General features: G+C 37.5%; 1 protein-coding gene across 9 annotated transcripts in view; it reads left to right on the top strand.

The window, feature by feature from the left end:
• Positions 1 to 10,034: 10,034 nt before the first annotated feature.
• THOC2 (THO complex subunit 2) overlaps positions 10,035 to 27,895 on the top strand; it is a 99,818-nt gene continuing 81,957 nt past the window's right edge. For all 9 annotated transcript variants that reach the window (XR_012067645.1, XM_072956837.1, XM_072956836.1 and 6 more), the window contains exons 1-4: positions 10,035 to 10,117; positions 21,244 to 21,302; positions 25,024 to 25,115; positions 27,310 to 27,361. Coding sequence is in view for 8 of the 9 variants with exons in the window: in XM_072956837.1 (XP_072812938.1) it covers positions 10,047 to 10,117; positions 21,244 to 21,302; positions 25,024 to 25,115; positions 27,310 to 27,361 (274 nt within the window). In the remaining variant the exon portion in view is untranslated. The remainder of the gene's footprint in view (positions 10,118 to 21,243; positions 21,303 to 25,023; positions 25,116 to 27,309; positions 27,362 to 27,895) is intronic.

Genomic DNA, 27,895 nt, shown 5'->3' with positions numbered 1-27,895 from the left:
CAGCCAAGTGGATAAGCCAACATTTCGCCTTAGCCACTCATTTCTCCTGAGCCACTCAGTACTCACGCAATGGGCCCATGAGTGGGTGGTTATGACAGAGGGGAGGGAGGCTATGTCTGAGCCTAGCAGTGTGGGCTTCACCTTTTCAAGGCTGATGTAGCTACAGCTACTGCTGAGTTCCCAAGAAACCAACGGCAGAGACCAACGGTGAGTTCTTTATACAGTACCAGTGACTGAGGGGACACTAGCCAGCCACCTTATGGCAAGTTAATTATATTGGACCCCTTCCACCTTGGAGGGGACAGTGAGTTGTCCTTAATGGAATCAATACATACTTGGCATATGGGTTTGCCTTGCCTGCCTGTACTGCCTCTGCCTTGTTCTACCGCCTCCTCATTTCCTTTAGAGGTTTCACTCTTCAGTGAACCGTTTGCACGCCTAACTCGGTTTCAGCTTCTGTCTCCTAAAGAATGCAATCTGTGACAACCTCTTTTCTAAGGGAAATAGGACACTTGTAATGCGTGGCATGCACTGAATGATGATTACTCAAATTATCACCCACAGTGGCTTGAAATGAAATACAAGTGGAGGGCAAAGCTTTCGGAAATCAAGTGGCTAGAGCACTTAGTCCCTATGGTGACAATGACGATTGCAGTGGATGTGGCTAGGGCTAACTGCTTCTGATGCTCGTAGAGAGCTTACACAGAAAAGAGGACAAATGAAAAGCCTTGAATGTATAACTCAGATCATAGTGGAAAATCGAAGAGCCTGAATTCCACCATTAAAGTGGTCTTTATTCTCTTGGAGCTGCAGGACAGGTATGAAGATCATGCTCAGGGACTGATTACACATATTGCAGAGGTACAGCATCTGTTATGGTTATAGCCTTGCTAGGACTCCTAGGCTAAAGTTATGGGCACTCCTGGGGAAAGAATAGGATCCTAACACACTGGGTGAAAATATCTGGGCATAAACAGATGAAGCTGAGAAAAATGAAGACTCCAAGTTCTCTTGAACTTTCCTTGCCAGTAGAAGCAGTCCTATATCCCTTGTCTAACACTACCAGCCTTCCTCAACATAAAACTATCTAGTGACTTCCACTAGAGTGTTTGCCTTACAAGGAATGCTGATTCTCCTTAGGATCAACCCCCCAACACTTCATTGCCTCCACTCCCATAAGAATTGTTAAATTTTGGTGTAGCCTGTAATGCCCAAGGAGAAGGGAATGTTAAAGTGGATCTATTACATGTGACTGTCTCAGTGACCACTTCCAGACATGCATAGGACGACTGTGCACTAGAGTTTCCTGGGTTGTAGGATTTTCAGTTTTAAAACCATGACAGTCCCAGGAAAATTGGGACAAGTTGGTTACCCTACTGGGAGGATACTCTACAATGAGGCATGGAGAAACACATTGGTGAGAGGAGCACTAGCACTATTGAAAAGCTCTGCAGAATATCCTCTGCAGGCCAGAGACGATGGTGAGAGACGCTTCAAGAGAACTGGGCTCCCTGATTTCAGTAGGAATAATAGGGTCTAAATGGTAGAGTGCAAGCGATGGCACTTAACTGTCAGAACTAAGGTGGGTGCAATTAACGTAATAAAGCACAGGGATAGAGTGGTGTCAGAGTGTTTGGCCTCCATCTGTTGGAGTGGATGATTGTTTATGGAATTCCCTAGGTATAAAATAGATGTGACATGTAGAAGCAGAAAAATTCTAGGTCTGGTGGGCAGAAACTTTGCAGACGCCTGAACTCTTACTCTGTCCCCAGATCTACTAAGCCAGTTTGTAGACCTGGAGCCCCTTGATTAAGGGGGAGGCCAGATCTCTTTGAGAAAGGACCCTGCTGCAGTGGTATCACAGATATATTCTGCAAATTGTCCAAGTCCTTCCTCAGACTGTGACCTGTGGTCATTTACTAGGGGACCATGACCAGGGAAAAGGAAATATCCAGAACCTTCTGAAGGTTATCAGATTCTGGCTCTGAACTGATGCTAATTCTTAGAGACCCCATATGCCACTGTGATCCATCTCCAGGGTGGGGATGTATGGAGTCAGGTGACAAATTAAGTCTTGGCCTGAGTTCAATTCACTGGAAACTTGCAAAATTAGCACACTTTTTTTCTGACCCACTGATCCACGGAGAGCGGGCTCTTATTATAGGAAGGGTCAAGTAGCATCCCCTGGATCTGTACCTCCCTCTCTTTTCACCCTCTACTGCCAAGAAAGTAAACCAAAGTGATACCAAATTCCTGGTACAATTGAAAAGATTAGAGCCACCACCAAGGACTTGAAAATTGGAAGTATGATAATTCCAACCACATGCCTCTGTATAATTTACCTGTTTGGCCTATGGGAAAAACCATATAAGTTTTGTAGAATGCTTCCAGGTTAGTGTTAATTTAATCAGGCAGTGACACTGATCACAACTGTGGTTCCCACTATGGTATTTTTCCTAGAGCACATCAACACAGCTTCTGGCACCTATTGCCCTAGCAAATATTATCAGAAAAGATAATCAGAAATAGTTTGTTCTCACTCGTACCTCAGGGTTATCTTAAACTATGCTGTTTTCTGTCATAATCCACTCCAGAAGGAAGTTGATTGTCTTTTTATCCCACAGACATAATACTGGGCCAATACACTGGTGGCATTATGCTAATGAATCCGAGAGGCAGGAGGAATCAAGCACCCTAGATGCCTTATGGCCAGAAGATAGGAGATGAACCCCATGAAATTTCAGGGGCCTGCTATAGGGATGACATTTTTAGGGGTCCAGTGACCCAGGCAATGTCAGGATATCTCTTCTAAAGAGAGAAGTTGTTTTTAACTTGCACAATCCATCACAAAGAAAAAAACCAGTACTTGGTGGACCTCTTTGGATTTAGGAGGCAACCCATACCATATTTGGTCATGCTGCTCTGACCCATTTACTGAGCAACCTCTAAGGCTGCCAGTTTTGAGTGGGATCTGAAGCAAGAAAAGCTGCTGCAGCCAATCTGGGTTGCAGTACATTCTGCCTTTTACTTGGGCCTTAGGACTCTGCAGATCCAACGGTTTTGGAAGAGTTTGTGACAGAGATGTTCTATGAAGCCTCACTACCAGCGGCACAGCACAGTCCTTTGGGGTGCTGAAATGAGGCCGTGCTTTCCTTACTTGACAGTTATTCTCCATTTGAAAGATAATGCCTAGATGGCTACTAGGCCCTGGTAGTCACTGAGTTCCTGGCCGTAGGACACCAAGAGACTATCTGACTTGAACTGCCCATTATGAACTGTGTGTTTTCTAATCCACTCAACCGTCCAACAGCCGTGTGCAGCAGCATTCCATTGTTCAATGGAAATTGTGTATGAAATCAGATCCTAGCAGATAAAAGTTAAGTGAATGAGGAAGTGGCTCAGACTCTCATGCTGCTTGCTCCTGTGGCATCACTGCCTCTCCATCAGCCCACACATAGGGCCTCAAGGAGAGTTCTCTCTGATCATTTAACAGAGCAAGAAAATGCAGGCCTGTGGGTTTATAGATGGGTCTATGTGGTAAGCTGGCATCTGGTAGAAGTGGGTTGCAGTTGTCTGACCGCCTACTCAGAGATGGTCCCTGAAGACAGAGGCAAAGGAAGATCCTACCAAGTAGTATATTTGATTGTCTATTTGGTGAAAGTAGAAATGCCCTAATAAACTGATATAGACTGACCCAAGGGCAGAGACTAACAAGTTTGCTGGATGGTGCAGAGCGTGGAAAGAAAAAGATAGGAATTTGGTGTTAAGAATGCCTAGTAAAGAGGTAGGTGGATAAGATGAACCATTCTGTTGATGTTCAGCCAGCCTAGTGCCTGGTCTGTAGGCTCGTGTACAAAATGGCCATGGCAGCTGGGATGGGATGTATATATAGGGTCTTCCCTCACCAAAGCTGATGTATCTACTACCACTTTGAATTGGCAACCTGCTTATTGGCAAACCAAACACTAAGACATTAAAGTGGCAGCATACCCAAGGGGACCAGATAGTCACCTGGTGGCAGATTGGTTACATTAAAGCCCTTACATCACCAAGGAAGCACCCACTGTCTTCACAGGAATAGATGCATATTCTGAATATGAACTTGCTTTTCATGCTTGCAGTGCTTCTGCCAGCACCACCATGTGGACTCACAGAACGCCTGATTCATCACCATGGTATCCCGTTGAACGTTTGCTTCTAACAAAGGAACTCAGTTTAGCATAAGGGAAGTGTGGCAATAGGCTCATCCCCATGGAATTCACTGGTCTTCTCACGTGTCCCATCACCCAGAAACAACTGGCTTGGGAGAATGGTGCAATTTCCTGTTGAAGGCTCAGCTGTGGCACTATTGCCTGCAAGTTTGGGGGTACCGTCCTATGGAATCTAGTATATGCTTCAAACTAGGGCCAATATAACAAATCATCTCCCTTATAGTCAGAATGTGTGGGTCCAGGATTCAAGAGGTAGGGGTGGGAATGACCCCTGCATTTGAAGAAACATTTGCTTCCTATCCTTACATCTTGAACTTAGTGGGTTAAGAGGTTCTCATGCCCAGGGGAGAAATATTTCCTCCAGGGAACATGTCAGGATTCCGATGTTTTAGAAGCTGACTCCCCTCCCACCATTTTGTGCTAGTTATATTGTTGAACTGACAAGCAGACAAGGGGTCACTATACAGATCAGGGTGGCCTATCCTGATCACCAAAGGCAAATGAGGTTGCTGCTATACAATGGAGGCAAAGAGGACGAGGTCTAGAACCTAGGGGCTTCAGTGGAGTGCCTCATCATTCCCTTGTTTAATAGTACTGGTCAATAAAAACTTGTAACCTTGTCAAGATAAGATTATAAGAATTCAGATCTTGTGGGGTGAAGGTTTAGGTCACTCCACCAGGTAATGTGTCCTGTCCTACTGAGATGCTGACAGAGGGCAAGGGAAACATGGAGTGGGTGGCAGAAGAAGGAAGCTATGATAATCAACTTAGGGCTTGCTTCCAGCCACAGAAGCAGGGACTATGGCAACTGTTTTCCCTTCTGCTGTATATGAAAAGCATGCGTGGTGGCTGATATTTTGGATTTCACATAGGAGTGTGAATGAATCGACATCACCCTGCACTGATACAGTAGCTGATGGGAACTTCTACATTCTGTTTGAGGGCATGGGCTTTTAATCTGGACAATAGGCAAGAGGAGTGTGGAGGAGCACAAAGAATGAACAGGGCTAGAAATTCTGTCTTCCCTTTCAAGATCAACTTTCCATCCTTCTCGACCCTGCTCTGTGCCCTGACCCATTACTAACTGCGTTTTCCAGGCTCCCATGCATTATGGCTTCCAGCAGCCACCAGCCAATGGGAGGTATCATCAGGAGATAAAATGGCAGAAGGAAAGAAGGGTCAGGATATTTATTCCCCAGACTCCCTTTCTGTTGGCAGTGATTCTTCTACAGAAGGCCACAGTTCCTGTTGAATGTTCGTTTCCTTATTTCTTTATTTTACTTTTCTTTATTTCCTTAGTTTTTGGTAACCACTCCCGCCCTTTGCCCATTCAGGCTTAGGGGTGCTAATGTCTCCCAGTATTGCTAGAGCCCTGAGGTGCTTCTCCATTAGTTTTTTGGTTTCCCTTAATCCTGCCCACACTCTTGTGCATGATTTCTTTATTAGACTCTCTTTAATTATCCCCTTTGAGTATGTCACGTTTTCCTGTCATCAACCTAACTGACACAGTCCCTAATATTTATTTATATGTACTTTCTCTCTTCTTTTTTATAATCAGTCTTGCCAGAGGTTTGTTAGTTTTATTGAACTTTTCAACCAATTATGGGTTTTATTGTTTTTTATTGGATAGTTTATTTTTATTAATACTTTTTATTTAAAAGTGTCCTTCTTTCTGCTTTCTTTCATTTACTCTGTATTGTTTTTTTGTAACTTCTTAAATTGGACTCTTAGCTTTTTAATTTCTAGCCTTGTTTCTTTAATAATACAAAAGTTCAAGAACATAAATTTCTTTCTATGATGCTACTTTAGCTGCAATGCATCATTTTTCATTAGTTTTGATATGTGATATTTTCATTTTTGGTCTGTTCTAAGTATTTTCTAATTTTTCGTATGATTTTTTCCTCCACCTGTGATTTGTTTCAAAGTATGTTTTTACATTTTCAATCATAGATGTTTTCGTTATCTTCTTGTTAATGATTTCCAATTTAATTGCATTACAGTCAGAAAATATGAACTGTATGAGATTGATTCTTTGAAATTTGTTGACATTTGGTTTATAAAATCTAGTATATGATTAATTTTCATAAATGTTCCATGGGCTGGGCCACCACTAGATGACACATTTCCTTTATGTGAGCTAGGAAAACGTGCCCTTTCTTCCAGGTGGAAGCAGCAGCACACCTGAACATGTGGTTTGGCAAATGGAACATGGGATGGATTTTGACCCCTACTTGTCCCTTTGGCTAAGTGCTTTTGATCAGTGAATGATCTGTACATGGTGGCCTGTTCATGTGTTCTTCTAAAGGATGTTTATTTTCCAGTTGCTAGGTACCACCGTCTATGTGTATCTACTAGATCAAACAGGTTGATTTGATGTTCAAATTTTCTACATCTTTACTGATTTTTTTGTCTGCTTCATTTATCAATTTCTGAGAGAGATGAAGACCCTCACTGTGGTGGTAGATTTGTTTATTTCTCTTTGTAGTTCTGTTAATTTTTGTTTCACATACTTCAAAGTGGTTGAGCACATTCAAAATTAGGATTGTTACACTTTCTTGGTGAATTTTTATCAATATATAGAAGCCTTCTTTAAATCAGGTAATTATTTTTCCCTTAAAGTCTGTTTTGTTTGATATCAATCTAGCTATTTCAGCTTAATTTTTGTTGATCTTGGCATTTGCCTGGTCTATTTTTCCCATTGTTTTTACTTTCAAACTTTCTGTGTCCCTGTGTTTTAGGGATGTCTTTTAAAAATATCTAGACTTCTAAAAACCCAGACTGAAAATCTTTACTTTTAGCTGGAGCATTTAGTTTATTTACATTTTATGCAATTATTGATACATTTAAGCTTAAATTGGTAGATTTAAATTTCTTCCTCTATTCTTTCTGTTCTACTTCTCCAAAATATTTTCCCTCTTCTCTTGCCTTTTTGGGATTGATTGATTTTTTTCTCTTTCTCTTTCAACTTACCCGCTTTTGGTAGTTTGGAAGATACATAGTATCCTTATATGTTTTTAGTGGTTATCCTAGAAATGTAATATGTATATTTAATGTAACTAAGACTTTAGTTAACAAAAATCCATTACCAATACGCAGCATTCACCGGACAGTCCACAAAGGGTACAGCTTTTGCATTCATTCTTTGATTATTTTGTGTATTTTGTCTTATTTTGCTTTTATGTGCTTCCTTCTTGGTCCCGTTATTTGTTGTTACTGAGATTGTAACAAGATTGCTTGACCTTACAATTACCTAAAATCAATCACTTCATGCATCAGACTGTCAATATTGAGACTACCCAAACCTTAGCCTTCACCACAGACCTCAGTTCCTGCCTAGTTCATTGGTACCCATGAGCCAGGGAGATCACCAGGGAACTATACTCCCCAGCTGCTAAGACAATACCAGATGCTAATAGCAAAGGACATGCAAGCCAACAACAAAGATGCAAAAGATATGATTGCTTTGCAGTCTTATAGAGCAAAGGCCAATTAACTCTGAGCAATTCCTAAAGGAGTCATCATACCATGTAAAAATAGTTCTGCAGGCTCTGGGAGAAGGGAAAACCAAGGCCTCAAAGGGCACCACTGCAGTCAGGTCATACCACATTTGTGGCATACTGAGTAGTAGGCATTCTGTGTTTGGAAGAAGAAATCACTGTGATACAGTGGCAAGGTAAGCCACAACACAGCAGACTATTAGAGCTCAGTGGCTTTCAACAGGGGGCTATTTTACACTCCAGGAGACATTTAGCAATGTCTGGAGATACTGTTGTTAACAACTGGTGTGTGAGGGGGTGCTACTGACATCTAGTGGGTCAAGGCCAGGGATGTTGCTAAACATCCTACAATGCACAGGGTCCCTCCTGCCCTCTGCAAAGAATTATCTGATCCCAAATGTGGATAGTGCCCACTGCTGTAGATTATACAGTGAAGTATGCATAAGCAGCAGGATGGTGCTTCTTGTATCACAGAAGCCATCCTGTAATAATGATTTTAAAATTTATAGGGAGAATGATGGTACAATGAAGATTCACTATACCATTTTGTTCACTTTTGAAATATTCCATAATAATGAAAAATAGAAAGATTAGAGGGAACTTATACCTCTGAACCTCCTTGAAGTGGCAAAAGTTTCTTCTTGAGATGTCACTGAAACTAAACAGTGTATGTTTTCTAATGGGTGGCTTTAGAATTTCAGAATCAGATAGGACATTAGGAGACTAGATATAGCTGAATAACAAACAATGCAGCATTTCTCCAAAAATTATTCTGAATACAGCCTATTCCCTGAACAGATTTTCAATGCAAATAAACCTGGTCCATTTTGTAAAACTTGCCAAATTTAGAAGACACTAGTTCTAAAGTTCATACATTAATATATATGTGGTAGGATTTCTTCATTTGGTTTGTCTGTATTTACTAAATTTGCTGCAAAACAGGTATTTTAAAAACTTTTTTATTTTGAAAAGTTGCACAGATAGAACAGAGAATCCCTGTATGTCCTTCATCCAGATTCCTGAAATGTTAATATTTTACATTTACTTAATCATCCTATCTTTTTTCATGAAACATTTTAGAGTAAGTTGCAACATAATGCCCCATTAACTCGAAATACTTCATATTTTCTTAAACAAATACTTTCACACAACCACAGTACAAGTATTCAACTCAAGAAATTAACATTGATACAAATATTATTACTTAATATACAGATATTCAAATTTGGTAAATTGTCCCAATAATGCCCTTTTTAGCAAAATTTAAAATTTTTTTTTTCTGGCTGAGGATCAGTTGTTCTGTTGTTTTCATTATTCTGGACGAGTTCCTCAGTCTGTCTTTGTTTTTAGTGACCTTGATAATTTTTGAGGAGTGCAAGCCAGTAATTCTGTAAACTGTGCCTTAATATGGGCTTGTCTGACAATCTCTCACAATTAAATTTAGGTTATGCGAATTTTGGCATGATGAATACTACAAAATTGGTTATTGTTTTTAGCACCTCATCAGGAGGCGTATGACCCCTACTTACTTAATATCTACGGATGCTTATTTTCATCAGAATTAGGAGGGTGTCCGCCATGTTTTCCGAATGTAAAGTATTCATTTCGCCCTTTGAAATAGTATGTATCTAGCCGAGAGATACTTTGAGACTATGTGATGTAAACAAGTTGTTGCTCTTGGTACTTGCGCCCTCTAGTTTTGCCTAAGGTTACAATGACAGCGGCCGACACAGTAGGGTGTCAGCGATGGTAACTGCAAGTGTTTCCCGGGGCCGATTTCTCTCTTCCTCGTTAGATGGTAACCCCGGTATTAGCAAAATGCCTGGCATATAGGAATCGGTCGTCTTTTCCCCGATTAACTTGTTTGATCTCAGTTGTTAGCAGGGTGTATTGTAATTGATCAGCGTGTGTTTGTCTTCCCCACAGACTGTGAGCTCGTTGAGGGTAGGCATCTAGGTTTATTGTTTCTCTTTCCTCAGTGTCTAGCACACATTAGGTACTTTAAAAACACAAGTTTGAATGAGTGGTCTGGAGTAGATACTACGGAAGAAGATAAAGGCTACGAGTTGGCCTGGGGATGGCATTTTTCCTGTTCTAAAGGGAAGGAGGGCTAGGGTTGCAGAGGGGGCGGCCAGCGTAGTAACTCTGCGACGGGACCCACGGGTCCCAGCCACCTAGTTGGCCGCCGGGCCTCGGGCTTCCTCAGGGTGGGGTGGAAAGTGGGGCGGGAAATCGAAAACCGAACTCGCAGCTCCCGGCATTCCCCGTGGGCGGTGCTCCCCTTTGACCCCTCGCTCGCGTGCTACACATCCGGGCTTCTGCTACTAGTGAGAGGAAGATGGCGGCCGCAACTGTGGTGCTTCCCGTAGAGTGGATAAAGAACTGGGAGAAATCAGGGAGAGGCGAATTGTGAGTGTCCCAGTTGGAGGCGGGCGCACGGCCCGGCCGGGCTTGGGCGTCAACCGTGCTCTCACAATTGGGGGGAGGTGGGGGGGGAGATGTGTCCCCTCCCCCATCCGGGCGGCGGGTGTGGATGGTTGGCTAGGAGTTTTGAACTCGGGGAGGAGAGGTGCTGGTAGCCGCCGCCGACCTCCTGCTTTCCCCGGCCTCCCCGAAGTCCCCGCTGCACGCCGTAGCTTGCCTTTCTTTAGCCTCTTAGCAGAACTCCCGTTTTGTCCCTACGGGTCACTGCGCTCTTGCTCCGTCTCTTTTTGTCCCCCTCTTCGTTGAGCTCACTTGGCTCCTTTCTCTTTACGGGGCCGCGCCAGGGGAGGGTTCGGACTTTCCATCTCTCTGTCCCATTTCTTCACTCTGCACCCGTTCGACTCCGCAGTTTGGAGCCCGGCGCCTCCTCTGCCCGAAGTCCGAACCGTCCCGGACTCCCTCCCCTCCTCTCCGCCCGCCGCCGCGAAGCCCGGGGAGTCGGGAAGAACCCCGTTTGGCACCTCTCGTCCTCCCGGGGAGCGGTCTCTCGGACTGTCCCGGCCTCGCGCGGCGCCTCTGGCCGTGGGAAAAGCGTAGCAGGGATTGCCGCTTTCCCCGAAGACCTGCCGGCATTTCTTTGCTCCTCCGTCTTTTCACCTTAGAGGCATTTCGGGTTGGAGTCAACTTTTGTCATTAAATGTTTCCTAAACCCCATTTTGTCCTGGGACTGCAACTAATTTTGGCAACTCTCCACGGTTCTCGAGTACCTAGAATAACGCGTTTCCTTTGGTCGTAAAACTTGGGTGGTTCCCCCTCCCCGCCCCAGTAATACAGAAAACAGTAATTTGCCATACGCGCGGTTTCCTCGCCCCAATTTTCAGTTCTCTGTCTTGAGGAGGGGGGAATTCGTTTAAGCGGCGAAACAAACCCCAGATTTTAAAACAAAAAACTTCGAATTTCTTTCTCTGAATCGCTTTATTAGTTAAAGCTCAGTCCTGTATGAGATTAACTCTTGCTAGCCATTTTTGCTGTCGTTGCGCGCGCCCGCCGCCGCCAGTTAGTCAGTTTACGGTTGCTGGTGCGAAAGATAACGAATCTTTGGAACTTCGTTGCTTGAAACGAAACGCGGGGAACGCGCTGCCAGACCTTGCGCGTGTGATAGCGCCTGCCTAAACGGCCCTCCCCACCCCCCTTCCGCACTCGCGCTGCTTTACGAAGTCTTAATGTCCGCTCTGGAAATGGATTGACTGGGTAAGCGGCAGTCTTAGCCACTTAACTAGCTGAGTGACCTTCGGTAAGTTCCTTAACCACTTTGACCGTTTCCCCTTGAGTAAATTGGGAATAATAAGCACTCAAAGGATTGTTGTGAAGACTAAATAATGCCTCTAAAGCACTTGACTTATAGTAAGTGCTCAAGTGATAGATATTAAAAGTAATATTATTCCAATCTTTAGATATTTAAACTTCTCTGGACAGCTCTTGCACTTAGTCTGTACCACTCAGGTTATCAATTAATGAGTCCTCTGACTCTTTCATATGTAGTCTTGTACTCTAACGAATTGAGAGACCCTTGAAGAGTGGGGACTGTCAAATTTCTTCTGGTTCAGTCTTCCCGTCCCGCCCCCCCCCCAGCCTTTCTAGCATATGCTTAGAGAGCTTATTGGTTTATTAACTGACAGAGAAGTCTATTTGATAAACATTCATTTTTAACTGTTAGAAACATTTTCCAAATCCTTGTATGTGTTAACAAATAGCTATTAAGTCCCTTGTGTGCAGGGAAGGCAGGATAGGGAAGTTACCAAACCAAACCATCATTTTCATCTATATTAGATGAGGATAACCCCTCAGAACGGATAAATCAGTTCATTGTTGTTTACTTTTAAAGTCAACTTAGTTATTTAGGGGCTGTCATCTTCATAGATTGCTCGACTTCCTCCTTCCAGCTAACTGTTTTTGACAGTTTTACTATTACTTCCACCTTAGCATGAGTGGTATTAGAGCTAGGAGGTGAAGTTCTCCTTGGCTTCTCATTGGCAGTGGTTGGAGAAAAAGTGATGTAGGAGGTTGAAATATCTAGTTAAAATGGAATTTTGGACTCATTTTATGTATATTTACATGATCCATGCTACCCATCATAGTTCCTGTTTGAAGAGCTGCTTCAAAACTGTTATTAGGACTTCTGTGTATGTAGTTAATTGCATGGCTTGTGGAATGTAGTTTGAATTATAGTAGAGCCAAATCAGTATAATCAGTTTTATAACTGTATTCTATTACATGAAGAGAGTTTAAAGTTCTTAGTTGTATGACATAATGAAATATTTTAAATGGTCAAACACATCACCATCCAGTACTTAGTCTTCATTTATTTGACCTCTTTTCCCTCTTTAAAAACTTTGTTGCATATAGTCTAACAAGAGTTTTTGTATCTTGTTAAAGGTAAGAGTTAGCATTTTCATTTTATTGTTACATATCAAAAGATCCTTTCCTTTGTCTGAAAAACAACTTCTTACATATAAACCAACAAACTGGAAATGTTAAAAACCAAGCTAAGGTGCCACCAAATTATTAGTGAATCCATTTATAGATTTGGCTTTTAAGATATGACTGATATTTATATCTTGGGTGGAGTTTCCTTTTTAACGAGATTAATTAGATGAGCTTTAACTTGACTGAGAATTACCTTTTTAAAAAGAATTCATGATGTATTTCAAGAGGTTGTTAGTTCATTTCTTGTCTGTCACTTTTTAGTGGTATAAGTCTGTATTCTGGGAGTTGTAGTCAACTTCAGCATCATAGTGTTGTTAAAGCAACATATGAGATTTATGGGGCATTTTATAACTTTCAGAGAGGGTAAATTCTTAATTGTGTCTCACGAAAAGCAGCTGTCTATTAAGATGGAAAGTCTTGACTTTGAAGAATAAATTTTGTTAGGTAATTAAGGAGAAAAGGAAAATTGTATTTTGCCTGTCTAAATGGTCCATCACATACTTAGCTAACCTTTTGTTTCCAGAGATACTGATTATGTTTTTAATGGTAAAGTATAGAACTCTTAAAATGATCTTTTTTAAGAGATAGCAGAAGGACAAAGGACTACCAAAACATAACTGTCCTTTCCAGTAACACTCAGATCTACTCTTTTTTTTTTAACATTTTTTATTGATTTATAATCATTTTACAATGTTGTGTCAAATTCCAGTGTTACTCAGATCTACTCTTAAAGTTTTACATCTTAATACAGACTCTTTGAAAATCTCAGCATATGCAAGGTATGGATTTAATCTCTTTAATTTTGGAGTTAGAGGTTTAGTTTCTTGATGATTTCATATTAGCATAGGACTTGCCATGATTAACCTAATAAACTTGCATTTACTGATAGACCCAGTGGAGAATTTTGTTTTTAGTAGGAATTATTAACACAGTGAGCTCAGCATTTCTTTGTGTCACAAGTAACCCTAATGGAGGATTTATTTTCCAAGCTTTTAATCTGAAGATGTTAGCCTCATGTCAATACTTAGTCTAATTTTGAAATACTTAAATTTGTTGAATATCATCTATTTGTCTGTTTGAAGAACTTAATTCTTTTTCTTTTTAAAAATTTACATTATCAATTTGAAATTTTTTTGGGGGTCTTACCTTATTAGTTATTGGTAGTTATAAAGTTTTAAAATTTGATTGTCAAATGTTTTGGTTGCCGTTCTTTTTCTTCTGTTGCTACGAAATGATTTGACATATTCTAGAAGTATATTTGACCTGAATTTTTTGGAGGGAAGTAGAAGGACGGGAGTGTATGGCAAAATAATCATTCTAATAAATTTTAGTTTTGGTAATGAAGTCTTTTTTTCCCTTCAATAGGTGCTCTGAGTTCAGTTGAAGCTTTATCTGAGACCATTTCTTCATGTCTTAGTTTTTATTTGGCATTTATTTTCTCATTTTGACCGTGTTCACAAGTTAAGTATTTAAGTCTTGGTCTTTTTCCCTGGTAAGAGAAATGCAATCTTCTGAAAATATTGTAGCAATATCAGATTTTCCAAGCTACTGCTTCCTTTCTTAGAAAAATTAAATTAGTCTTTAATTGAGGTAGATTGAGTGCTATTAATGTACTTGTATGCAGGAACTTCTGTTGTCTTTTTAGACATTTCCTGTCCCCTTTCCTCCTCATAAGTGCATATCTTAATTTTCATAAATGCATATTTCAAGATAAAACTACATGTCCCAATATTCATTTTTGTGGGTTATATCTCTTTTCTCTCTGATAATAGAGGTAGCACTTCCCTTAATCAAATTTAGCCTTTAGCATAATCCTTCAGTCAGTTTTGTTGTTTTGTTTTTAAGAATTGTGACACAGATTGACGTCAGTTTTTTATATGTAGAGCCAACTTTGAGAAGTTGAACATAAATAGTTCAGGCTTGTGTTGTGTTTCTTTTCTTTTCTTTTCTTTTCTTTTCTTTTCTTTTCTTTTCTTTTCTTTTCTTTTCTTTCTTTCTTTCTTTCTTTCTTTCTTTCTTTTTTTTTTTCTGGAAAACAGGATCAAGTAAGGTAGAAAGCTAAATACTCATGTTAAGAAGTATTCACAAAATACTTAAGTTCTTGGAAGAATCTAAGACATTTTATTCAGTTTAAGTTTCACAGATCTTTGACAGAAATTGCATTCCTTGTTCTCAGGGACCTGAGATAGCATTTCTACATTAGCACCAGACTGCTATAAAAATGGAGAAAATGGTAAACTCTTATTTGGGGGTTACTAAGGGACTAAAATAATCATTTGAACTGGTACTGAGACAGAATATTTGATTATTTTAAAAGCCACATTAAAATGGGCAACTGTTGGAGGTAGTTCCCCTTATAGTTTAGAATTGAGTATTAGAGGTGAGTAACAGGTGTAGTAAGACATGCAGTATTCAGAGGCAAAATTGTTTCTTTAAGGATGCTTCATGATTTTCTGTTAGTGGATTACTAAGGGAGAAGAGCACGGACAAATCTGATTGGAGGAAAATTCTTAATGATTGCTTTTAGTATCCTACAACTAAGAAAGAACTGTTTTATATTAGGGAAATAAAAATATCTATTACACAAGCAGGTTGCCTTATCATAATAACCTATCAATAATTTCTTACACAATATGAACAAATATTTGAGATGCTAATTAAGCTCATGATGACATTATCTCCTGCATCCTGATGAATATGTTTATGGCCTTGTGACAGACAAGATGGAATTATATTTCAATTATTTCTTAAAATTATGTAACAATGACTACCATTAGATTAAGTGGGATTTGGAACACTGACATTCCCCCCCTACCCCCTGGAAGGATTATATCAAAAGACGTCTGCATTAAGCTTATTAAAACAAATAGAAAATGAAGCTATTGAATTGTGAATAAGCAAACACATTCACAATAAGAAGGAATATTTGACCTTGCTTTTTAGTAGCCTTGATACAAAGGGAAAGATGAGTTACTTGATTCCCTTGCATTCTTCCATCAAAGATGCAGTATTTCCCGCTACTGCATTCTAAAGGGAATTGAACTTATGGGGACAGTGAGAACCACAGGGGGACTTGTTTTAGTACCTGATAGCAAATTGAAGCAGTCTTGATGTATTTACCCTCAACAGAAAAGGAGCTAGATATCAGACATTTTTAGGTTATATTCTCTGATGCTAGCCTGAAGCAGATATTTTTGTGTTGCCTATTGGAAGGGAGATTGATTTTTGTTTTATATTTGAGATAAGCTTGTGGTAGGTTTAACTTATTTTGAGAAATTAGAAGCTTAACCACTGTTCTGAACACATTGGAAGGCCTGTGTGAGACCTAGAAGTGAATTGTTGACCAGAAGTTAATTGAATTTTAACAACCTTACCCTGCTCATCCTGATGATGGAGTATTGAAACAATTAAAAGACAGAGGTGAGGTGCAAGGGCATGCATAATCTGCAAAGTAGATAATCTGTCTGTGGATGATTGTAATGTGGCATATTTCACCTTAGATGTGATATATAAACATATTCTACAAGTCTCAAAGTTATTTTACTGACTATGGAAAAAGGATTTTTAGACATAAAAGAGTAAGAAACATACGCATTCATTGCATTAGAGGTTTGTGCAACTTGTAATAAGAATGTTTCTTTTTCTAAATTGTGAAATTAAAAAAAATATAGAAAAGTGCATAAAACCTAAATGCGGAGCTTAGAGAATCACTATAAGTTGCACACCCATGTAACTCATACCCAGGTCAAGACAACATAATCCCCCTTCTTGATTGTACCCTCTTTACCTCCCCTGTGGTAACTGACATTTGTGACTTTCTCTTCCTTGTTTTTATTTAGTTTTGCTACCCAAATAAGTTTGTTTGTTCTTCTTGAACTTTGTATAAATGGACTCATAGAGGGTGTGTTCTATTGTATCTGGCAATCTTACTCAACATTATGTCTTTAGGATCCATTCATGTTTTTGCAAATATTTGCAACTCTTTGATTTTCATAGTTAAAAGATGTTTCATTGTGTAACTATACCACAATTTGTTATCTCTTATGCTACTGATGAACAGTTACATTGTTTTCAGTTTTTGGCTGTTAACAGCAGTGCCAATAGAAACATTGTTTTTTTTTCTTCCTATATTTTTTAATTGAAGTATAGTCAGTTTACAATGCTATGTCAGTTTCTGGTGTACAGCATAATCCTTCAGTCATACATAAACATACATATGTTCAATAAAACATTCTTATGCAAATATCTTGGTGTATGCAGGCATGTGTTTTTGTGGGATATATACTGAACTGTAGAACCGCCCCCAATTTTTAATTGAAGTATAGTTGATTTACAATGTAATATTAGTTTCAGGTGTACAGCATAGTTTTTCAGTATTTTTGCAGATTATGCTCCATTAGAGGTGATTACGAGATAAGGACTACAATTCTCTGTACAAGGATATGTGGTATATCCTTGTTGCTTATCTATTTCATAGTCCGTTTTTATTTTTTTTTTAAGAATTAACTTTTTTTTTAACACAGATGTTTTAGGTTCACAGAAAAATTGAGAGGAAGGCACAGAGATTTCCCATTTACCTTCTGCCCCCACACATGCACAGCCTCCCCCATTATCAACATTCCCCACTGGAGTGGTACATTTGTTAGAATTGATGAACTTGTATTGATGCATAATGATCATCCAAAATTCGTAGTTTACCTTTGGCTTCACTCTTGGTGGTGTACATTCTTTGGGTTTGGACAAATGTATAATGATGTGCATCCATCATTATAGTATCAAACAGAGTATTTTCACTGTCCTAAAAATCCTTTGTGCTCTGCCTCTTCATCCCTCCTACCCTCAACCCCTGGCAACCACTGAACTTTTTACTATCTCCATAGTTTTGTCTTTTCTAGAATGTCATGTAGTTGGAAACATATACTATGTAGACTTTTCAGATTGGCTTCTTTCACCTAGTAATATGCATTTTAAAGTTCCTCCATGTCTTTTGATAGTTCATTTCTATTCAGTGCTAAGTAGTATTCCACACAATGAACAGAATATTCACACAGTGTGAATGTACCAGTTTGTTTATCCATTCACCTACTTGAAGGACATCCTGGTCGCTTCTGAGTTTTGGCAATTATGAGTAAAGCTGCTGTGAACATCCATGTGCAGGTTTTTGTGTGGATGTAAGTTTTCACCTCTCTTAGGTAAATATCAAGGAGTGGGATTGCTGGATTATAAGGCCAAGAGTATGTTTAATTTTGTAAGAAACCACCAAACGATTCCAATGTGGCTTTACCATTTTTCATTCCCACCAGCGATGATTGAGAGTTCCTGTTGCACCACATCCTTACCAGCAATTGGTGTTGGCAGTATTCCAGATTTCGGCCATTCTGATAGGTGTGTGTAGTGGTTTCTCTTTGTTATTTTAATTTCCATTTCCCTGGTGATATTTGATGTGGAGCATCTTTTCATATGCTTATTTGCCATCTGTCTATCTTCTTTGATGAAGTGTCAGTTAAGGTCTTTTGCTAATTTTTAAAATGGGTTGTTTTCTTATCGTTGAGTTTTAAGTTATTCATATATTTTGGATTATAGCCCTTTATCAGGTGTCATTACTGGTTTTTTTGTTTGAGTTTTTTTTTTTTTTATAATGACCATCCTTTCAGATGTGAGGTGATGTGGACCATCGTGGTTTTGATCTGTGTTGCTCTGATAAGTGATGTTGAGCATCTTTTCATACACTTAGTAGCCATTTGTATGTCTTCTTTGGAGAAATGTCTATTCATTTTCTTTGCTCATTTTTAAATTAAGCTTTTTTTGCTATTTAATTACAGATGTTTGTATATATATATTGGATATTAACCCCTTATCAATACATGGTTTGCAAATATTTTCTTCTATCCCGTAGGTTGCCTTTTATTCTGTTCGTTGTTTCTTTGCTGTGCACACAATTTTTAGTTTGAAGTAGTCCTACGTGTCTGTTTTTGCTTCGATGCCTGTTCTTTTGGTGTCATATTCAAGAAATCATTGCCAGGACCAATGTCATGAAGCTTTCCCCATGTTTTTCCTAGGGTTTTACAGTTTCAGGCCTTATTTTTATGTATTTGATCTATTTTGAGTTGATTTTTGTGTATGATGTAAGTAGTGTGCAGTTTCATTCTTTTGTATGTGACTATTCATAATGCTGTTGAACCTTTGTAGTGAAATTTTCAGTTTAGTTATTACATTCTTTAGTTCCAAAGTTTGTTTGTTTGGTTCTTTTTAAAATTTATTTTCTTTTGTTGAAATTCTCATTTTGTTCATCATTTTCCTGAGCTCATTGACCATCTTTATGATGGTTATTTTAAATTCTTTGTCACATAATTGATATACCTTTAATTCTTTAGGATCAGTTTCTGGAGACATTTTGTTCCTTTTATTGGGCCATTTTCCCTGTTTCTTGTAATTTTGTGTTGTGTCCTTGCATTTGAAAAAACACTCTTTTATCCCAGTCTTTATGGGCTGCTTTAGTTCAGGGAAAGGCCTTTACCACAGCTTGACTGTAGATTCTGGGGGCTTCTCAAACCTTTTCTCTGGGTGTGTCTACTCTGGATTTGTGTGTAGATTACAAATTAAAAGGATTTTCGTTTCTTTTTTTTTTCTCTCCAGAAACTTGCACTTTCTTGCATCCTCTGGTGTCCATCTGTTGTACCGTGGGTCTTCTGAAGCGGCAGCACACCACCCAGCTCTTTTTTGTTCTTAGTGGCTCCCAGGCAGCTAGAGAGTATGCAGGGTACCGTCAGCATCTTAAGTCAGGCTAGACAGAAACCAGTCCCTCAGGCAGTCCCCCCAAAAGCTAGAATATTGGACACACGCTCCAGTCTTTTTCCCCCGACGGGGAGATTGCCAAGCTACCCCTCAACCCCCAAGTCAGGATATTAGATGTAAAGTCCAGTCTTCTCTTTCCCTTCCCAGAGAATTTGGGAGCTGGAGTTCCCTTCCGCTTGTGTGGTGCTGTGCCAGGAGGAGGGACTATGGTGAAAGGGTGTCATAAATTTTCCTATGGGCTTTGCAGCTGGCTTAGTGTTTGCCTGGGGTGCAGGAGCCTCTTAACTGGTTTCTGAATTTCTCATAAAGGGAATTGGTACGTGTATTGTTGATTCCAGTTTCTATAGGAGGAAGGAAGGCCTGGGGCTTTCCTATTTTGCCATCTTGCTGATGTCACTCCCATCAAGGACATTCTTAAGTGAAACTGGCTTTTGTTAGTGAATAGTCATGAAAAATATAATGAAACAGTTTAATGACGTCTTGCATGAGACTGGCTTTATTCTTTGATTTCCATTTCTTGATCATGAAGAATTCAGTGAGACAGTTTGGTGCTACTACCTTGATATATGCTAAGGTGCCAGCAATTTTACTTTCCGTTGGTTTTGAACTATTAGTGCAAATGTCAATACATCAAAAGAAGGGGAATGAAGTCTTAGTATTATTATGAATATAGTTTTGACCTTGCAGAACTGTAGAAAATGTCTTGGGGTGCAGGGATTCAGTAACCACACTATCAGAACTGCTGCTTTATTAAATTATAACAGTTTTTTTTTCTATTCCTATTTTTCTAAAGGTCTTTTTAAAAAAAAATAGTGAATTGATGTTGAATTTTGTCAATATCTTTTAGGCATCTCTTGAACATTGAGTCTATAAAATATTCCAATTGACTCATAAATGTTAATTTTTAAAATATTTGTTTAAGACAGGATCCAAGTAAGGATTCATACATGTGATCCATCTCTCAAGCCTTTTTTACCCTGAGGATCCCCACCATCTTTTACTTTTCCTTGTAATGTATTTGTTGAAGAGGCTGACCATTGACCTAAAGAGTTTCTCGCAGTTTGAATTTAAGTTTATTCTCCCCACCCCTTTAAAGGCAACTTCACAGGTGGTGGTGTATTCTTTCATCAGGATCAGGAGGCACATAGTATCTGATAATCACTTCTTGTGATGTGAACAGCCATTGATAGATGCCTAGATCCTTTATTAGGAATCTTAAAATAGTAATGTTCTAATTCTGTTATTCCTTCTTTATTTGTTAACTGAAATACTAACAGAGGCATTTCTTATGAACTGTTGGTTCATATACAAAAGGCAGAATAAGTGTTTGGTTTTCATTCTTTTATTTGCCAGTTTTCAAAATAATGAATTGAAGGAGTTGGGTATAGCACAGTGGTAGAGAGCGTGCTTAGCATGCAGGAGGTCCTGGGTTCAATACCCAGTACCCCAGTTAAAAAAAAAAATAAACCTAATTACTGCCAGCCCCCAACCCCCCCCAAAGCCAAAATAATGAATTGATTCACTAGCATCCTCCAGTTCTGACCAGTTAGGGTTTTTAGGTTTGTTTTATTTAAATTCTAAACTAATGAATTTCAGAATATCTGATACATTTCCAAGTATTTTTAATTTTATTTTTTAATTTTATTTTTTCTAATTGAGTTACTGGGTATTAAACCCAGGATCTTCTGCATGCTAAGCTTACACTCTGCCACTGTGCTATACCCTTCTCCCCTCCTGCCCCAGTATTTTTAGTTGATAAAAGTATAATTTGCTCTGTAAGGATTATGTATATTAGGATTAGAAATTAATACACATTTGTTTTATTCTAGTTTACATTTATGCCGAATCCTCAGTGAAAATAAAAGCCATGATAGTTCAACTTATAGAGGTAAGACTTTATTATTTTTGGCTTGGTCAAAATTAATAAATATCCTGTTTTCCATTAAATTCTATGAATAAAAACAAAAACATGTATAAAGCTTTTATATGAATGTATTACAGTTGGGATTTAAACTATAGTTTTAGTAAAACTGTATATCTGTATATGGGTGTTTTTGACCAGTGTGATAGTACTATGATATTGCTTGGCTTTTATAACTGTAACATGGTATATTTGGCTAAATTTCAGCAGTTCCTCACAGTAGTAAAAATTAAACAGGCTAGGTAAAAGAGAAGAGCTACCATGGAAAGAAAAACTATTCTGATCTTGTTTGTACTAGGAAATTTCCGGAAACTGAGGTTCAGTGTTTTTACTAAAGCTGGTTATGTTTAGGTGGTATCTGGGGATCTTATTAAAGGCAGTTGTCATGGAAAACATTAAGAGCAAAGGAGTTGTTTACTATTGCATATTGCAAATATGTTTTATTAAGTAAAATGTTATGTAATTTAACAAGATGTAAAATTTCAGATTAAATTATTTGAATTGTAAAAGATTTTACTATTTAGTGTTCATTAATTGAAAATGAAATATGTGGATTTAGAAAAGGATGGGTGAAAACAAAAGCAATTAATGTCCAGTAAATTTAAAGTAATTTTCTTACGTAGCTTTCATTAAGGGCAGAACCCATAACATTTTTTTCAGTCTGGAAAAATAATGTATAATCAGTATCCTATTTTAAATAAAAGATTATTAGATAAAATTCATAATGGTTGTTTAAATCATGCCTTTGTGGATAGATTAAGAACCAAATTCTATAGATAAGTTTACTTTCTTTTATCAAAATTAAATATTAATATGAGAATTGTACTTTTTAAAGAACATTTGGATTTTTGAGTGGAAGGCATTTTTAAACAAATGAGTGAGCCTTTTTTCCTTTCGTTAGATAAGACTTGTTTTAAGACGTAACTTTCCTAGTCCACATCCCTAAAGTTATTTTCCAGTTCATCCTGCTTATAAAGCTGCGTAATCATTCATAAATGAGGTCGATATAATGCCTTCTTATTTGAATAAGTCAGTTAACTGTCAGAAGTGTAAGAAAGTAAAAAAAAGACTCCTTTTTAAAAGCATTTGGATACTTACTCCCCCCCTCAGTTAAAACAAGTTTTTAACTTCTCCATTAAGTTTGCTCTTGTTTGCGATTGAAACCTTAAGTGGATAAAATAAGAAAAAGGACTCTCAAAAAAGCTATAAATAGCATAACAGGGTGACTACTCTTTGGGTTTTAAATGGGAATGTGTGGATAATTAATAACTATCAGATTATTGTTAATTTGCACAGTCGTTCTGATTTGTGTATGAAACAAAAAATAGGAGTGTGGCCTCATTGGCTGAATTGCTGGTGCTTTCTTTTGCTAGCTCTTGCCTGCTTCCTTGACACATAAACTCTGGCTGGTATCTGCCAATAATCAAGCTTTGGTCTGAGGGCCCCAGTTGGTAATCCGTGCAGCAAACTGGCTGTCATTTCTTCAGAATTTCCTTTGTTCTATCTCAGGGGGATTGAGTTTGGGTAGTGTTCCTTCTGCCCTTTCCCTTTCTATCCCTCCCTCACATTGATTTCATTTCAGACAGGTAGTTTCCCTTGCACACACTTCTCCTTGTTCTTTTTATAAGTCCCTTCCCCCCAACAAAATGACATTGTAAGGAGAGCTGATAAACGTGAGTAGTCCTAGTGATATTCCACATAACCAAGAACTGGTGCCTAAAATGTTCAAATCCCACCAAGAATGTTTAGAGTCTCTAAAGTCTCTTTTACTTGGGGCTGTTCTTAAACCTGCTTTTTCTGAAATGTTAACATTAAGATAAAAATCTTTTATTTATTCTTTTGTGTGTGATAATAAGAGTTGTAAGTTTCCTCCCCATTGTAAATGTAAAGTTTTTCAACTTTAATATAGATTTTGCAGGGCTTTCTGGTATTAGCCTTGGTAGTCCTAAGGCACCACTTACTGTTTCTATGGATAAAATAAAACAGGAGTTCCTACCCACTTAAACGGACATTTAAGTAACATGTCAATTGGGACTATCTTTGCTATTTTGTAGATTACATTGTGATTGTTTTTATGTTACATAGTGTCAGCAAAATGACCTGGGCCATTTGTTCTCTACTTCAGTCTCCTTTGATTAAGATTAGAATTCCCTCAGCCCCCATGAGCCCGCATTCTAATGGGAATTTAGTTTATGATGCTCAGCTGTTTTGTCCTTCTAAGAGTGATTGCTTTTTAAAAAAATCTTAGTTATCTGGAGAACTTCAAATGAATATTATTTGTTGTAAAAGCACTTTATTAACAGAAATAGAAAGCATGAAATTGACTTCATATTCCTATCATACTAACAAATAGAATTTTTTTCCTTTGCATTTTAGCTTTTATGTAGTTTATAATAAGCATAATGAAGGGATATTTGTCAGAAAGGTAGCGTATATTTAATGAATCCTTCATAAGGAATTGGGATAATCTGGCTATATTTCTTTTGTGAATAATTTAATGGACAAATTCATTTCATTGTAAAATACTATTTTCATTGTTTAAAGAGGGATTGATCTAGGTTTGCTTTTTTGTTCCTTTTTTTGTGGCTAATAGTCAAACCAAAAGAGGAAATTTTTAAACACTTGATTTCTTACTTGCTATTTTGCCCTAAAAGATTTTTTTTGATTCTCTTTAAAAGGGGCTTATAAATTGACTATTTTACATTAATGTTTTTAGAGCTACTTGTGTCCTTACTTTTAATGAGAGGAAGGAGGTAAAGATTTTATTGTCTGGGACTAAGGAGAAAGATGACTGGAAGGAGGTGTTCACTTGACCATTAACTCCTCCCCCAACCCAGAATTCCTTCTCCAAGAAAGAGGTCTATGTTAATTAATAGTGAGTGAGACTACTGTACTTCTGGTTGACAGTTTTCATAGGACTGCTGTTTTATGTGTGTATGAACATATATAATTACAGTCTTCTCTCAGTATCCATAGGGGATTGGTTCCAGGGGCCCTCTTGGGTACCAGAATTCAAGGATCTTCAAGTCTCTTGTATAAAATGGCATAGTACAGCAAATAAAGTTGGCCCTCCATATCTGCAGTTGCAAAACCTGCAGATACAGTGGGCAGAATGTATTTTAGTTTGAATTCTGATGGAAATAGAAGAGAAAATGAAATTTAGGATATGGATAAAAGTTAAATTTTATATTTACTGCTATTCCTTACCTGTTGTCAATGCAGCCCTAAGATTAAATTGACTATAATCTGAATATAGCTAGAAAAATCTGTGAAATCTCCTGGTGAGAGAAATGGTTAATTTGGTTTATATTCACTTGTTGGCATTTTATGCAGTCATTTAATTTTGGAGACTTTTGTTGAGAAAATGCTTTTAAAAGTGTTTGTGGGGGAATCAGAATACCAGATGATGTGCATTGTGAATGCAAGTATGTAAAATATGTAGACATACAGAAAGAGGTTGGAAGAGAATGCTTAAGCAGTAGTTATAGTGGTGGAGTCAAGGTTAACTTTTTTCTACTCTTTAAGTACTGTGTTTTTGTGAAAATAAAAGAAAAAAGTCTGCTAGAGAAAAGCATTATTGATGTTTATAATAATTCTAAGAAGTAGGAGATAAACAAATCTTCCCCTAGAGGATCTACCTTCATTTCAAGAGACTGTGTCCTTATATGTTTTCTTTTATGTTCAACAGATTTCCAGCAAGCTCTTTATGAGTTATCATACCATGTCATTAAAGGAAATCTAAAGCATGAACAGGCGTCTAATGTTCTTAATGACATTAGTGTAAGTATATATATGTTTTTAAATTTAATAATTATTTTGTATTTCTTTTTGCCTTTGGTACAAGGATCTCTGAAGTGTATAACTTGCATTTTATTTTATTCAAAATTAGTGAATATTTTAAGGTAATATTGGTAAGCCATTGTTGCTAGTCAGAAATAAAGATATTTTAATCTTTTTGTCTGGTTGTGAGTAGAGCAGAAAATGTTAGGTAACCTTGGAGGGCAAAAGAAAGGCTACTATAAAAAATAATTTGACTAGAATATTCTCCTAATAAAGCATATGAAAGCATTTTCTTTTGTTTGTGGTTATGTTTAGAAATTAAATATACTTTAAAAATTGAAGATTAAATTATTTTAAATTGAAATTGCATATCTCTAACATTCACTTGATGCTAATTTTCATCTGTTTACTGTTTGTTTTAGAAAATAACTAGATTTTTTCCCCCTAACTTTTAAGTGGTTATTCTGTTTCACTCTTTTATTTATTAGGGAACTTAGATTCAGACCAGATACTTTTCATGATTGTTTGGTATTTAAATTGAAAGATAAGTTTTCAAATTGTAAGGATGTTTATTGTAAATCAGTAGTTAAGTTTCATTTTTTAGAAGTAATATGTTCTATTATTATTAGGCTGGGTTTTACACTTGTATAAATAACATTATCTGCCCAGTTGAGAACAGGTTTCATAATAAGCATTATTGAGGTGGGACCTAGAACTTCTTGATATCAGTATGAATTTCCCCTGTGCTGCTTTAAGCTTCTGTAGCCTTTTTCTGTTAGGGTTGGTAATCTCCTTTGTATGATTTTTACGCTTTCCTGAGGATAGTCTTAAGGAATTTCTGTGTTTAGCTGTTGTGATTTTTTTTCCCCGACATGTTGAGTTGTATTTGAGCAGTAGAGATTCAATGTGAGTTTTTCTTTTATCCCTAAACTGTCTCTATCTGATAGTAACAACATTAGTTCATGTTGGAGTAGTTTGTTTCTTAAACAACTAGTATTCCATGTTTGAAAACTCTTGTCTTGCTGTGTTGTTTCTGGTCTTCTAGTAGCCTGAGCACTTACATTCAAGAAGACATAGCCAGAGTTTGTAGCCCTTAAACTTGAGACTAAAGTCTGGTTGACAGTTAAGTTTGTTTTATTCTGTAAATTGGGCATCAGTATAGAGTTTAGTGTGTTAGTGGAATTTGATTCTAATCCTTTTCCCATTTATTGAAAATGAATAGTCCAAATGAACTTAATGTGTATTTAGTTCTTATTTAGCTTCCCTTTCTTTTGAGTCCTTAGTGATAGATGTATATACTTCTGCTGCTGGGTTGTCTTTCTCATGGCTAGATTCTCATAGTTCCATATCTCACTGTACCATGCTTTAGGCACAGAAACACATCTTGCATCTCTTACAGTTGCCAGTTTTTTCTTTAGAATTATACTTCTTTCCTTTAGTCTATGAAACTAGGCTAATTTTAGAGTTGCTATAGTGCCAGCAAACTAATTGTAATAATTGAACTATGATTCTTACTAATGGAAGATGGCTCTAAAATTGGGCGTAGGAGTGGAAAGTCAGGAGACAAATCTAAGATAAATGCTGAAATTTTCATCCAGAAATGAGGGGAAAGTTTTGGGTCAATTTCTCCAAAGGCTACAAACATCAGTGCATAAAGAAAATAAAGATCAAGTTTTGGCAATTATTTTTGTCTTCAGAGAATCTTGAGTTATGAGACAACAGCTTGTAAATGTTATTGTGTTTTTTAGATTTCTGTTCTTCCGATAACTCTGTGATTTTTGCTTTGATCAGTGTTGACTCAGGCATGAGGACAACATTAAAGTTTTAAAGTGTACCATTTTTAACAGTCTTGGTTTAAGTAGGTGTGAGGTACTCCAAATTCCGGTGGTTTCTAACATGAAATCTCATGGGAAAAATGTTACTCATTTGTGCTCTTTATTATTTCCTAAGGTGCTTGTTTAAGTTTCTATTTTTTATTGTTATTTCATGGTAGACATTTAAACATTTTTTTCCTAACCATTATCTCCCTCTTTTTGTTTACTCTATATTATGAAACTTGAAGAATTTTATTATTTGTTAACATAGTGGTATTAGGGTTTTGTTAGTTTTCAAGTTTTACTAAAGAGTGTTATTCTGAAACCATAATACTTGCTAGTGGCATTTACTATAAATAATTGTGGTTTTTTTAAATTAGGAGTTTCGTGAGGATATGCCCTCCATTCTTGCTGATGTATTCTGCATATTAGGTAGGTATTAATAAGCCTTTATTTCACCTGTAAAAGGTGTTGTTTGGTAAATTAATGTACTGTTTTATATAAAATGTTCTTCAAACTAAGGATTTTACAAATGTTTCTACAAATCTAGAATATATATATATTTATGTATGTATGTATGTATGTATGTATTTATTTATTGGGGAGGGGGGGTAATTAGGTTTTTATTTATTTTTAATGGAGGTACTGGAGATTGAACCCAGAACCTTGTGCATGCTAGTAGCCATGTGCTCTACCACTGAGCTATACCCTTCCCCCAAGAATATATGTATTTTTTTACTTATAGAGGAGATAGTATTATAAGTCATGTGAGTATAATCACTGTTTATAAACTAGCTTTAAATAGTTTTAGTTTGTAATTCAAATACTTTTGAGTTTTTCAGAATGTCTTTTTATATGAAATTGAGCTAAATTAAATCATTTCAAGTAAAAAAGGCAAGTTTTCTGAAGTTGTTAGTCTGAATTATTTGAGTTTTAGTAACTGCATAATTAATATTATTCAGTGTA

This window comes from Vicugna pacos, chromosome X, assembly GCF_048564905.1.
Source record: "Vicugna pacos chromosome X, VicPac4, whole genome shotgun sequence".
Classification (NCBI taxonomy): Eukaryota; Metazoa; Chordata; class Mammalia; order Artiodactyla; family Camelidae; genus Vicugna; species Vicugna pacos.
This window is presented reverse-complemented; position numbering and strand designations above follow the sequence as displayed.